Genomic DNA, 13,703 nt, shown 5'->3' on the forward strand with positions numbered 1-13,703 from the left:
GGAGACGATGACTCGGCATTTGTTAGGGAGCAGTGTAAGTATAGAGAGGAGGAATTCCCATTCATGTACTCTGCAATGTGCATTAATTGTGTCCTTGTTTTACTTTTTTCTAAATAAATAGCTGTGAAAAACCCCCATCAAAGTTGAGGTAAGTATTCACCATGTTTTTTTTATTAGGGTCAAATTTCTCTTTGTGTAAAAATTAAGCCAACATCCAAGTGTCAAAGGTCGGTTCTAAAAAACAAGTCAGTCCCTGAAGCTTATTTGTGCCACAGATGCTAATTCAGTGACTGCGTGTAAGGAATGTTTTTGGGACCTGTCTGATCTTAAAAAACTAACTTTGTTGTTACAATATTGGGGAAAGTTTTAACGGCTGATCATGGAGCAGGATGAAGGTCAAAGGGAAACTCCCTGCCACGCTTCCGGTTATGCTTCCATCCGGCGTAGTCATCTGACCGGTCCGTGCTATATCGCCCCTCCTGACCCGGAGTGGTATATCGTGTTGTAGAAAAGTTTGTTCGATTCGCTCTCTCTCTCTCTCTTACCAAAATAATAAATTCTCTGGGGTTTTTTTTTTCTCATACGTTTATGGTACGAGATGGAGGAAGCGTCCCGATCTCTCGGAGGTAATGAACCGACGGAACTTATTCAAGTTCTCAATATGTGTGCTGTGCTTTTTTTTCACTAAGGGTTATTTTACACGTACATTGAGTTGAGGCCAATATGAAATTCTTTGCTTGGCTGGAGGCATTAAGAAATACTAATAACGATTAGAGAGGCTGTTGACTCCTCCTCGATATGCGTAAAACAAGGCCGTTTTCTTTTAGGGTTTCTGTCTGTTGAGAGGACCTGTTGTAAAAGTGACTCAAAAAATGAAGAAAAACTCTTTACTTTGGTCTGAGAAGGAGTGGCTGCACAAAACCAAAATAGCTGGTGTTTTAATTGTTTAAGTAAGGCCGATTTCTGAAGATGTGCGCTGCGCTTTTTTTCCTCTAAGGCTTACACATACGAGGTGGGTGGTCTGTAGGTTACAAGCGGATAGAAAGTTCTTCTTTTCATTACAAGCGCCTGCCTCCACCCCACTCTATAAAGATGCAATTTGTTGCTAGGCAGATAATCTTAAAGGTTCTTTATTGCGTCTGTCATATAAGAAAGTAAAATACTATTGAAAGAAATGGTTCTCTACAGCCAATAGGAAGTCACTATTTTCTTTTCCCATTACAAGCGCTGGTGTAGCTTATCTCTACCCGGCACTATATATGTGTAAATATATATATATATGTATATATACATAAGTATATATATATGTAATCCGTTACTAGTCAGATAATCTTAAAGTTTTTTTATTTTATTGTGCCTGTAATATAAGAAAGTAAAATTACATCCGCTATTGAAAAAAGAAATACTGAGAAAATTGTCATAATATTTAAACATTCAAACTATGAGTTTGTCTGTGGAAAACTAACTGCCACACTATACAGCACTGACTCAACAGAAATCTGATGCTTCACCCCCAGGAACCATACCCCTCCCTCTTTGATCCCCAGATCTCTTCCCCGTCCAAGTACAGAGGGCTGCAGAATGAAAGGATCCATCTTGCTGTCTGTGCATAGTGCGCCGCCCTCTCTGTTTTTATTCTCCTCCCTCCCTCTAAAAACTTTTTTATTTTTTCTCATGGCGCGATTATGGATCATATTACACACTTACTGTGGGGGAGGGGAGGGGTCATCAATCAGATTTTGACACAAGGCGCTGATGCAATTCGTCACGCTTAGGGATCAAATTACACACTTCCTGTGGGGGAGGGGTCATCAATCAAATTTTGACACAAGCCGCTGATGCAATTCGTCACGCTTAGGGATCAAATTACACACTTCCTGTGGGGGAGGGGGGATCAAATTACACACTTCCGGTGGGGGAGGGGAGGGGTCAAAAGGTCAAGGCTAGGGTCATCAATCAAATTGAGACATAAGGTGGGGTGTTATGTTTTTGATGTGTAACGAGAGTCACGTGGGACATTAAGAGGGCGTTGTCAGTCTGTCTTTCACTGGTTTGATTTTGACAGAGAGGAGGGCTGGGTAGCTGTAGTTTTTGTTGAACGCAGCACAACGAGTTTCCTTGTTGCATTAGAGCTGTGATGTTTTAAGAGTTTGAATCGCGAGCCGATCACATTGCTCTGTAAACTTTTCAAGCACTTTAATAAACAAGCAAGCAATTCCACCTCTCGCATTATTGCGTACAGTTGACAGCGCATCAGGCAAATAGGCAGGCTCCACCCCCAGCCTCTAGCGACTGTGGAAGTCGCTACACTCCTCCTCTTCTTTTCTCTTTTTTTTAAACTTTGTGTGTGAGACTTTAAATCAACAAAATATAAAATATACATTTTAAATTGTTATTGATCCCTTTACCCCGAGTCCTAAAGTGTATATTTATTTTCTTTCTCTTCTTATATTTATTGTTTGTTTACTTGCACTGCTGTAACTGGAGCCTCGTCGTCACGTCTCTGTATATACTGGACTGTATGTAGCGGAGATGACAATAAAGTTTCCTTTGACTTCAGCAGCGAGCAGGCGCACCGAGGGCTCTCGCGCTCACTTTTCGCCTATAGAATTTCGAAAAAACATCGGTGCAAATTATAAGTCTGTATCATAATGTCTGGTGTTTTCGTGTTGTTGGTTTGTTTTTATTTTGTTTTATTTTGCAAGTTGGTTATTAGATGCTGCTCCAGCCACCCAGAGAATCCCCCGCCGCCCGACCTCTCCTCCCTGTGCCGCAAGCAGCAGGCGCACCTCGCAAACGGAGGGCGCCCTTACTCCCAGCAAATGGGCGATAGAAAACCGATCGGTGCCTATGCCATTCCCAATATGCGCTGGCATGATGTCGGGGCAGCATGAGTACGAGCAATATTTTTTTTTTTTTGCCGATGCCCGTGATGCCGCCCCCCCACCACGATGCCGCCCCGGGCAACCGCCCGTGTCGCCCGTATCTAAAACCGCTACTGCCAGCGTGACACCATGAATGGACTTTAGATTAGATAAAACTTTATTAATCCCTCGGGTCGGTTCCTCCGGGAAATTCAGTGGTGTTTTGTGGTGGTCGGTAAGGTACACCTGTATCAAAAATTATAAATATAGATTAGCAGGTGGCTAAAATAACAGCATGGAGACAAGAATCTTCTCTGAAGTCTGAAGTCTTTCTTCTTGTGGGGAGTGACAACACTTATTCAAAGATGATTCTTTAAACAAGACTCACCTTGCTCGATAAAGGGGCATCCTCCTAGGATGGTGTCCTGGGGGACAGAATTCTAGTTCAGCATGATACCAGTCAGTGGTATCAATTCCTTCGTCCTCCAGGAACTGCCTGCTTATACTAACCATATTATCCACTGCACCAGCGTAACGTCTGATAGTGACTGAATATCATCCCCATACCTAAAAGCAGTAGGCCCAGTAAGTGCCGCTGCCTCACCTGTAGAGGTCTGTGCATCGCCCATTAACAGTTTCAGGACCCCTGACACCTGAGGAAACAATTTATTTATTAGTGTTTCTTTCAGTGTAACATCTATGAGACATCTGTTCCCCTCCTCACCTTGCATGGATGTCGCCATTGAAGAGTTCACCCTTGGCAATGTCAACGCGGTTCCATGTAATGTTAAGGTTCAAAAATGTTGAGGAGGAATCCATAAATAAGCACTGATCCGGGCGTGTGCAATTAGACGGCATTTTAATGAACACATGTGTGAGTCCGAACGCTGTGCAGATTTCAGCGTCGAACTAAACTTACAATAATTAGACAAAGGTTTTATAGGGTTGGCAGTCTTCCTGTTACCAGGCAGACTTAAACAAAGCATACGTCACTCCAAAACCACAATGACTTTTAACATAGTTTAAAACAGAACATCTTCTTCGGGTCGAAGCCAGGTGCTTCCTCTCAACCCGCCTTCGCTGTCGCTTATCTTCTGGGACATCTGGTGTACTTCCTGGAACAGACTACCACGTCCGCACCCAAACTTTGCAGTTATAAACTCTTACCTAAATGAGTCGATCTAATTTGTGTGTGCGTGCACGTGCGGGGGCGCGTGCGTGCTGTGTACTGCGTACGTGTCGTGACCTCTCTTACTATATGTGTCTGTATGTGTGTCTCGCCCTTAAATGCTCTCACCTCTCACTCGTTGCACTTCTGACCTTTCACCAGAACAGAGGCTTCAGCTCATCACTATAAGGGCTGGCATCAACTGATGCACGCTGTTTACTTGCTAAAAAAAAAAATACAAATGCGGCAAAAATTAAATTAAGGATAAAAAGGGGGTTGCTGCTGTTATGCTGTAAAATTACGGTCTACTTATACATACCTCCCAAAAGAGATTTCAGCAATACAGTGTCAAAGTCATTTGGTATGTCTTGTTCTCCGTGGTAGACTGTAATCAAACTTCTATTCTGGTAAATGGTAAAAGCCTGGAGACAGAAGGCGGGAAAAACAGGGACAAGATGTAGGAGACCAAGCACAGAAACTTCTTCTGAAAGTTTTTTTTTTTTTCAAAGAAATATGTTTGACTTAGTTAAAATCAGATTAACTGTCACCCTGACAGGAGCCATTGTGCACACTAATTCAAAGGCCTTCCCCTTTTCTTCAACTTCACTGACGATACGACTTGTTAACCATTACACATTTTTCAAAAGACAGCCTTTAAACGTATTGAGTTTAAACAGGTCTGTTTACTGTTCTTTGTTAGTAAATGGCATGGGTTATGCAAGGTTAAAAATAGTGTGAACAAAACATTGGCAGCTTCACAGGTTTTAAACCACCAGAGAATAAAACCGTGGACTTTTGTGTTAAAGTACATTGTTTAGGCACTTTTTGTGAACTAGAATAGAAAGCTCTCAAAAGCTCAGACAGCTCGCCCTAGTTAAGTGTAAGAAAAGGAAGATGAGGAGTCCACCCATCTATGTATCATTTAAAAAGTTCCAGAAACTTCCAAGAATTAAAAAAGACAGTAAAACTGCAAAAACAGTCATGAATAATTTTAATTGTCATTTAATAAGACCAGGAAAGTCACAGTTTTCTTCATGTTCAAGCAATACAGTACGGTATTAAGGACATAAACAATGTGCATTACTAAGAAATTATTCTGTTCACCTGGGAAAGTTGCACACAAAGCCTTCATAAAAGAATCAGCATCTTTTCTTTTTCCATTTTGTGGGTTTTTCCACTTTAATTACAGTAGTGGCTGCACTGATGGAGCCAGAATAAAGTTTACAATAGTTCAAAATCAATACAAAAAATAACAAGGACAAAACAGTCCCCTGATCCTTCAATCACCGTTTGGTAAACTAAACTATGTGCACACGCCAACATCAAGGCATATCTTCACGTGTCATCAGATAGTGACACATTCTTATAATGCTGGATTTCATAACTACCAGAACTACACTGTAAATAGTGCAGGTGCATCCCTTTGTCACCCAAGTGTAGCTCTGGCAGCTCAACGCGGACGTGGAACATGCTTCAATTGTTCAGACCGTCTTGGCCTCGCAAAATGAAAACTTGTGCATGTCATTGCTTAAAGTAAACTTTGCAAGCATGAGGTGCCTGCATGCATACAGACATAAATCTGACAACAGGTTAAAGCTTTGTAGCAGGTAGCCATAATCAAGAATAGCAGAGATAAGTAGCCCTCACCTTAATAAATTATTCTTTACACTTTTCATGATTATGTGAAACATAAAGGTCAGTTTTAATTAAATAGGGAAAGAACGCATGTGCTGAAGGGAGGCAACGGGTTGATCGGCAAAGTTTGTTGACAATGTCCTCTTTCTATTTTAGCTCCAACTCCAGCCCAGTGCAAGACTGAGAAGTAGCAGGCTCAGGGAGAAGCAGGTTGTGGTGGTGGAGGCCTTGATGCTCTGAGTCCAGACTTGCTGTGCTGGCTGCAGGCTTCTGTAGACATTTGTCATGAGTTGTGACGTGCTGTCGTTGAAGTGCAGTGTGGTGCTGAAGAGGTCAATCTGGTCATGAGAAATATTTTGTTTCCAGTTAGCTCCATGAACCACTAACAGTGTATCTGTGCTTGCAGCAATGACAATTAGGAGACACAAGGAAGAAATAAAATAACACCTACCAGATCTTTGCTGACTTTAATTGGTTCCTTAAAAACGGTCCAGACCACCGCCTCGTTACAAGCGGGGGTCGTCAAGGATCCAAGGTAGCGGTAATACTTAGTGCGATCCACACCAACAAGCAGGTCGTCCAGGGAAAACCCGGCTGCAATTGAAACTTTCTGACCTGAGGACAGAAACAAGACCTACATGAAGGAACTATGGGTGACACAATTTAGAGTCAGAAACAGGAGAGGAGGTTGTTTTTCTTTTTTGTTTGTTTTACCAAAAATGTTACCTTTTTGTGTGATGTTGGCCAAGTAAGAGGTCAAACTGCGCCAGCTTTGTGGCTGGCCAGTTGAGCTACCTGGCATTACCTGCAAAAAAAAGTTTGACTACATTGTTATACCCATCTAAAATGTGTAAACAGAATACCAACGAACCCCCCCCCCCCCCAAACACACACACACACACACACACACACACACGCACAACAATGCAGTGATTTCAAAGCAGAATAAAACAGCAGGCATTGCATCATCTCGTGCTCTGTTTCTCTCACCTCAATGAAGAAACCAAGAGCTGCGAGTCCGGTGGAGTCATTAACGGCTAGACTTGTATTCCTGTTGTAGGATGACTTGCTGTTCACAATATGCAGCTGGAAAAATCCATAGATTCACAAACTCATACACGTTTGCTTTCTTATATTATTTATTTATTTATTTATTTATTTTTACAATTGAATATGTACAAGATAAAAGTACAAAATAAACGTTAAAAAAAATGTACCTCCATAGGATAACGCTTTCCATCTACTGTGTGCTCTGAGCCGGGCACAGAGGAGCCGTTGCCCCAGTGCAAGTGAAACTGGAGGCTGTCGTATTGGTCTGACAGGTCCCCTCCTGAAATCTTAACTCCGCTCTTAAGGGTCACTTTGACTGGAAGAAGGTGGAAAAACAAAAACATGGTGAAGTTACACCTAACCTGCAAGAAGTAAGAGGAAATGTTCAGGTCGAGGCAGTTTAATTGTAGAGAAGAGGGGGGCGCTGAAATCCAAGTAAGACATGTTATCTTTTTTGTTTCAAATTATCATTATTATTATTATTATTATTATTATCTAAAAAAAAAACACGAGAGGACACTTTTGTAGCCATACACCCGGTGCTTACCTGTGTCGCCAGTATTTTCTATGGATGTCATTGCGGAGGTGTCGTTGTAATTCACAAAAGTGAATTCACTCAGGTTGTCGTTCGGTGTGGCAGATGCTGAGACGATGTCAATGGGTGACTGTCGGGTGCCGTTGCAATACTGGGAGGAAAGTGTTGGCCAGGTTGTGTCATCTAAGCAGAAAGGGCACATAAAGTCACCGGAGAGCGGTCACCCAGTGGGCAACATGGAATAGATAATGGAGATATTGGGTACTTACTGCAGGATGGGAGGTGATAACACCAGGCTGGATGAAAAAAAGATGGGGTTAAAACAGGACATTCAGATTCCCTTATGTAGACAAAAAGCTCTTAAGTGAATACACACCTATAGATTGCGATGCGCAGTGAGCGGTGGGTACGAGGACACACATAGCAAACCCAACAACTTTAAACCACTCCATCTGAAAAGAGCAAAAAGCCACATTGTTTAGAATCGCATATATTTAAAAAAAAAAAAATACATTAAATTAAATTAAAATAATTTGACAAAATGTAAAACACAGAAATAAATGAATGAATTTATTAATTAACATGTTGCTGTATGGAATGACAAATTTACCTATAGAAAAACTTTCACCATTCAATTCTAAAAATTAACTGAAAATTTCAAATGCTGCAGTTAATAGAGAAAAGAATGCAACGAATGCAGGTTTCTAACTGTAACCTAATTCTAGCTTCTGTCCACTTCACCTGAGCAGCACAGTGTCTTACCTTTGATGCACCTGTGCCTCCGTTCAGCCTGTTTGCAGATGCAGCTCACCTCACCCTCCCTCTTTTTATTCCCTCAGTGCATCCTGCAGCTGACTGGACACCGCCTCCGTGTGACATGTGAGTTGGTCTTTATCTCTCCGCAATAATGTCGCGGAAGTACAACGGAGTATTAAGGCGACATTAAGAAAAAAATACATTATCGATCATTTTGAGAATAAAGTCGAAATTTCGAGTTTAAAGTCGTAATTCTATTTTGAAAAAAAAAAGTCGCGACATATAGATTACACTCGTTATTTCAAGACAAAGTGGAATCGTACTTCAGAATCGGTTTGCGTAACAAGAAAAGAAATACTTTTTCTTTTGGCACATTCACAAAGTGTGGGTGTTATCATAAGGAAGTTGAAAATATGAAGAAAACTGCATCTTGGGCAGACGGAAAAAACACACAACTTTGGACAGAAAGGTTATGTAATGGTTATTACAGCCTCGTGCAATAAATATGATGCATAACAAGACGGCTGATAAATTTAATCCAAACAAGGCATTTTGTAAAGGGTACAGCAAACTTTTTTTTCAAAATAGTTTCGACTTCAATCTCAAAATGATCAAAATGATAGTTTTTATTAATGTGGCCTTAATACTGCGTCGTGATGATTGATGATCTCTCTTTTTTCATGTATTGTTTTACACAAGCAGGAACTGTGCAGTGAACAAGAATGAAAACCGTTTGACAAAGAGGGAGATTGTTTTATCATCGGGTTTTTTAAAATCATGTTCTATTTGTGTTTTCGTGTGATTGTGTCGATTCATGAATAATAAGACGATTTAATGCGACTCACTGCTAAAACAACATATCAGTCTTTACCTTGGTAGGACTGTTCCTAGACACCCAGTAGACAATTCCAGACAGCATGCTTTCCATCATTCATGAGCATTTATGCTTTCCTGTGTTGATCTGCATGAATTTTTTTTCTTTTGTGTTTTTCTTGAAAGGTGATAGGTGTGAATGCATGACAGTTAAGTGCAGGTGACAGCTTGGGTTTTGAGTTTTGGAACTCGATCCATCAATAGTGTTTTCAATGCCAACATTTTTGTTTTAATTAAATGACAAACATTGCAACTAACCAGAATGCTATGTGGGTAATTACACTGACAAGTAATCTTAGATCTCTGCTACAGTTTCTTCTTCTTGTAAGGTCCTGGGAAGCTGGTTGAACATACAAAACTTTGCAATACGATAGACGTATTGATAGACAGTTCAAGTGTGTTATCACCCATCCAAATCAGTAACAGGAAGACAGCATCATCTGATTGAGAGTCGTTGCTGTCATTAAAATGGAATGTTTTTTTCAGTTTTTTAAATTTCCCACAACCAGTTTTTAGTGAACACATATGATGCTGATATTAACTGCATACATGTAACCAGGAACCACAGCAGCCTGTTTGTCATAGCTTCACTCTTCTGTCAAGACTAATCAAAGCCATTCAGTTCACAGTTTGTGTTAATAATTATTTCATAATTGGTGGGATGGGGATGTTAGAAAGCAAAACCTGATTCATCAGCTCAAGCCACCTTCTTCCATTGTTCAATTGTCCAGTGCAGACAGTCCCATCAGCAATGTAGGTTCTTTTGGTAGTCTTACACATCTTATGTATCTTAACCAGCTTTTCATGGTGGCATGAAGCCAGCATATATTTTTCTGCACACAACTCTGATATCATCTATGATGGTTGTTCTAATAAATCCTGAAGGTACTGTTTTTTATTTTTATATATATCCAGTTTCTGGGTGTGTTTTGAGTTTTATGACATTTTAATGGCTCATTGCCCATTTCAACGTCATAGAATATGATGTGGCTCCTTTTAGCTTTTGTTGGATTAAGCATGTTTCGACCCATGCTGGAAATTATGACTTGTTCTATTCATTGAAGGGAACAATGTAAGTTTGTAGTTTTGATACATCAAAATACATGATGTAAACTTCAGTGTTTTGTTGCCAGGGTGTTTTGAGATTACGAGTCAGTGTTAAATGCATCATTTAAAGCTGCAACACTCAGCTGCCTTAATCACTGCCCGTGTGTTTTTTGTATGTTTGCTCATATATGGAAGCATATATGGATGTTTTTTGCGGGAAGTGACCTGCTAACCTTTGCAAATGCTGCCTGCTCAAGTGTTTCACAAACTAATTTATTGCAGTCCATTAAACACTTGGGGATCTGCGTGCATTCGATACCAAATATATCATGTATATCTGTGTTTTCAAGATCCCTTGAACAACTTATACATTGTTTAACTTTGTCTTTGCAAAGAGGTCAAATAACAGTACAGTGCACCACGATCTTAGTGGCTTTTTAGATTAAGAATAACCAGCAAAGAATTATTTATAGACACAAGTTATGGTCACAGATTATCTCTTTAATTTATGGGCAAGCACTTGTCAGAGAACCTATATATTTCTGAAACATGCACTGAAGTTAACATGACTGAAGTACCTCTAACACTTGGTTTTGAAAATACACAGGTTGTTGATGTGTCTTTAAGTGTTACATTTTTCATTTATCTTCCTCACAAGAAATGTGGAGGAAGCAAGGGAAAGGGGAATTCTAGAAATTTAGACTGGTGAAAATTTCAAAGTTAGGTATATTTTTCTAGCATGGTATTTGAAGAGGCTTCACCAGACAGAATTAAGTAAGTTATATGATATGTTTAAAAAAAAAAGAAGGTTAGCTAAGGGTTGAATAATTTTCTAAAAACTGTGTCTTAAAGCCAATGCTACCACAAATGTCTATTTACAAAGAAATAAAAGCACTTCTAATCATTTATTGATGTTACATGTAACACATTTAATTATATTCCAGGAAATGACAGATAAAATACTTCCTTAAGTAAGTTTGCAAGTATCATTTTTTGCCATTTACAGAACATGCTCAACCAAATTGTTCTCATTTGGGCTAAAGTTTGGAATGCTAAGTTGTTCAGTTTTACATTTTGATGAGATCAAAAGAACATCTTATGAAAATTCAGTATTACTAATGCTTAATTTGATCTTGGGTTTTATTCCCCTAAATGAAAAAACAATGCAAAAAGGATACAGTCGGAACATTCATTCCTTGTACTGTTGAGTATATCCTGTATTAAAAGATTATAAGTAGACAAAACATAAAACTATGAAACCTTCCATTTAGCCAGATAAGCTTGGCACAGACAAGAGCCAAATCTCAGCCTTTTCCACTCCTCCCTTTTGATCATTTATTGATTACACAAGTTTATCACATCAACAAATATGAAACAACAGAACTGTTTTCAGATGGAATAGGCACTGTCAGTGTGTCGCAATGGTTATGAGAAATAAAACAGACACAAAACATACATTTTGAACTGAAACATCTGACTCTTGAAATTGGGATTTAGTCAGTTGAGTTGTACAAGTCAGATACCTATTCCATCCATTATGTGTTTATGCACCTCTTTGCGTATTGGTTATTATCTTGTCTTCATCCACTCAGCCCCACCAGTCATGTCAGATGACCGCCCCTCCCTGAGCCTGGTTCTGTTGGAAGTTTCTTCCTGTAAAAAGGGACGTTTTCCTGCCCACTGTAGCAAAAGCTCTTGCTCATAAGGGATCAATGATTGTTGTGGTTTCTCTTTAACTGAATTGAATTGAATTGAATTGAATTGAACATAATAAGATTGGTGACTTTCATAATGGTGGTTGGATGTGCTAGGTGAAAAACTAAGTACTTCATACTTAGTTTTTCCATGGTGCAAAAAGGAAACTAGTAAGAAAACAGTAAGGTGCTTGTAGATAGCAAACTTTGATACATCAAAAAAAGTTAAAGTGATCTGCTTTTCTCCTGAGCATTTTCCTTAGCCTTTTGTTTGTCCCTTCGACATATTTAATGCTTTATTTAAGGCTTCTATGGCACCTTTCTACTCTACCTTTGAGTGCTCCTGAAGCACTCAAAGCCATGAACCACCAACCTTCCTATTAGTAGATGAGGCCCTTTTCCGCCTGTACCTCTACAGCTACTCTTCACAGAAGAGTTGTCAATAGAATATTAGGTTTTGGAAACAAATCCTGATTAAGTTAAAATAGAATTCAAGAAAATGTTTGTTTTTGTTTCCGAAACGGTCAGCTAACAATCATTTCAGAATAATTAACGAACCAGCAACAACACTTAAGTTGTAAAAGAGTGACACATGATTTACTTGCTTTTTGATTGTGGGTGATCGTGGCTCAAGAGTTGGCAGTTCGTCTTGTAATCGGAAGGTTGCCGGTTCGAGCCCCGGCTTCAACAGTCTTGGTCGTTGCGTCCTTGGGCAAGACACTTCACCCGTTGCTTACTGGTGGTGGTCAGAGGGCCCGGTGGCGCCAGTGTCTGGCAACCTCGCCTCTGTCAGTAGCTACAATGTAGCTTGCCATCACCAGTGTGTGGGTGGATGACTGAATGTAGTGTAAAGCTTTTTGGGGTCCATAGTAAGTAAAGCGCTATACAAATACAGGCCATTTTTAGACTTAAAAAAAAATTCTTGTCTTTTTTTCTCCTTTTTTTCCAGATTAAAAAAAATCTAAAAAGGTTTGTGTGTATGAAATGATAAACTGTTGAAACTGTTGAACCAAGTGTGAAATAAGAAATAAATACATGAAATGAAATCTGTTTCTGTTAAAACTAATCATGTTAAATGATAATAACTAATTCTGCCAAGAGTGATCAAATATCCAGCCAGAATTATGCCAGAAGTTTGTTGGTGGTTATTAAAGATGAATGCTGTACATGATTCCACCCTGGAAAAAGAACAGTTCAAAAGAGTCATTAAGAGCCCCAAATTACCATGACGCCCATGCCCATGATGAGTGCAACTTTTGACTTCAACAGCACATACCACTATTGCATGTCATTAAATGTTGTCTTCTTTCTCCCATAGTTTGTCTTCTTGTCCTTCCTTCTTCTTCCTCCCTGAGTCTGGCTCTGCTGGAGTATTTTTCAAGTTAAAGGTGAATTCTTTTATTTCCATCATTGTTGCAAGTACTTTGATTTGTCACCATGAAAAATATGATTACATAAGCACACATTGTGCACATGCAATGTGTGTGACACTGTTTGTTTTCACTTTGGCATTCACAGGCAACTTTTCTAGTTTTGTTGTTTTTGTTGTTGTTGTTTTTTTTGTTTGTTTAATCAACCAGTCAAACCTATTGGAAGAATGTGTTATGTTACTATTTTCAGTCCATAGCTTGCTTAGAGCTGCTCTGGATGTCCCTGCTAATGTTTTCTCATGACCAGAAGGTTTTTAAACTAGAAAGCTTTGTGAAACACTTACTCAAACTACTTTCTGAGAAGGTTTTTGAGCAGAATACTGGTCCTGGGTTTTGGAAACAAATCGTATGTAATTGTGAAGTTAAATAAAAAATTGAAGAAAATGATTGTTTTAGAAAAAGGGGATTTTTTTCATTCATATTAAACTTCTGGAGGTGTGTTTTGTGCTTATATGGAGATATCTAATTATGATATGTTGCTGCTATTTTTGTATCTTCATGATAATGTTGGTCTGGGATGGTCAAAGGAGCATGGAAAGAAAAGCATCTGGACTTCAAGTTTTCTTGAAGACGTTTCACCTCTCATCCGAGAAGCTTCTTCAGTTCTAAGTGCAATTAATGTTCCAGATTTTAAGCCCTATAGGAGTGTCC

General features: G+C 39.4%; 2 protein-coding genes across 3 annotated transcripts in view; one reads left to right on the plus strand and one right to left on the minus strand.

The window, feature by feature from the left end:
• The window catches only part of LOC100701335 (protein tyrosine phosphatase receptor type H), a 574,626-nt gene that overhangs the window by 269,941 nt on the left and 290,982 nt on the right, over window positions 1-13,703 (plus strand). The gene's annotated exons all lie outside the window — the stretch shown is intronic.
• On the minus strand, window positions 5,007-8,148 carry LOC100704578 (carbonic anhydrase 4-like). Its single transcript, XM_005448312.3, has 9 exons — window positions 8,015-8,148; window positions 7,629-7,704; window positions 7,522-7,548; window positions 7,265-7,435; window positions 6,885-7,033; window positions 6,658-6,753; window positions 6,394-6,472; window positions 6,119-6,282; window positions 5,007-6,005 (listed from the first exon to the last, which is right to left on the minus strand). Exons 2-9 carry the CDS (start codon window positions 7,702-7,704, stop codon window positions 5,820-5,822), a joined length of 948 nt encoding a protein of 315 aa, XP_005448369.1. The 5' UTR covers window positions 8,015-8,148; the 3' UTR covers window positions 5,007-5,819.

This window comes from Oreochromis niloticus, linkage group LG8 (genome assembly GCF_001858045.2).
Source record: "Oreochromis niloticus isolate F11D_XX linkage group LG8, O_niloticus_UMD_NMBU, whole genome shotgun sequence".
NCBI classification, from domain to species: domain Eukaryota; kingdom Metazoa; phylum Chordata; class Actinopteri; order Cichliformes; family Cichlidae; genus Oreochromis; species Oreochromis niloticus.

Coding starts and splice junctions, on each gene's coding strand:
- LOC100704578 (XM_005448312.3), bottom strand. CDS start 7,704: ATGGAGTGGTTTAAAGTTGTTGGGTTTGCTATGTGTGTCCTCGTACCC. Junction 7,549..7,628: donor CTGCGCATCGCAATCTATAG/GTGTGTATTCAC, acceptor TTTTTCATCCAG/CCTGGTGTTATCACCTCCCA. Junction 6,473..6,657: donor CTCTTGGTTTCTTCATTGAG/GTGAGAGAAACA, acceptor TTTTTTTTGCAG/GTAATGCCAGGTAGCTCAAC.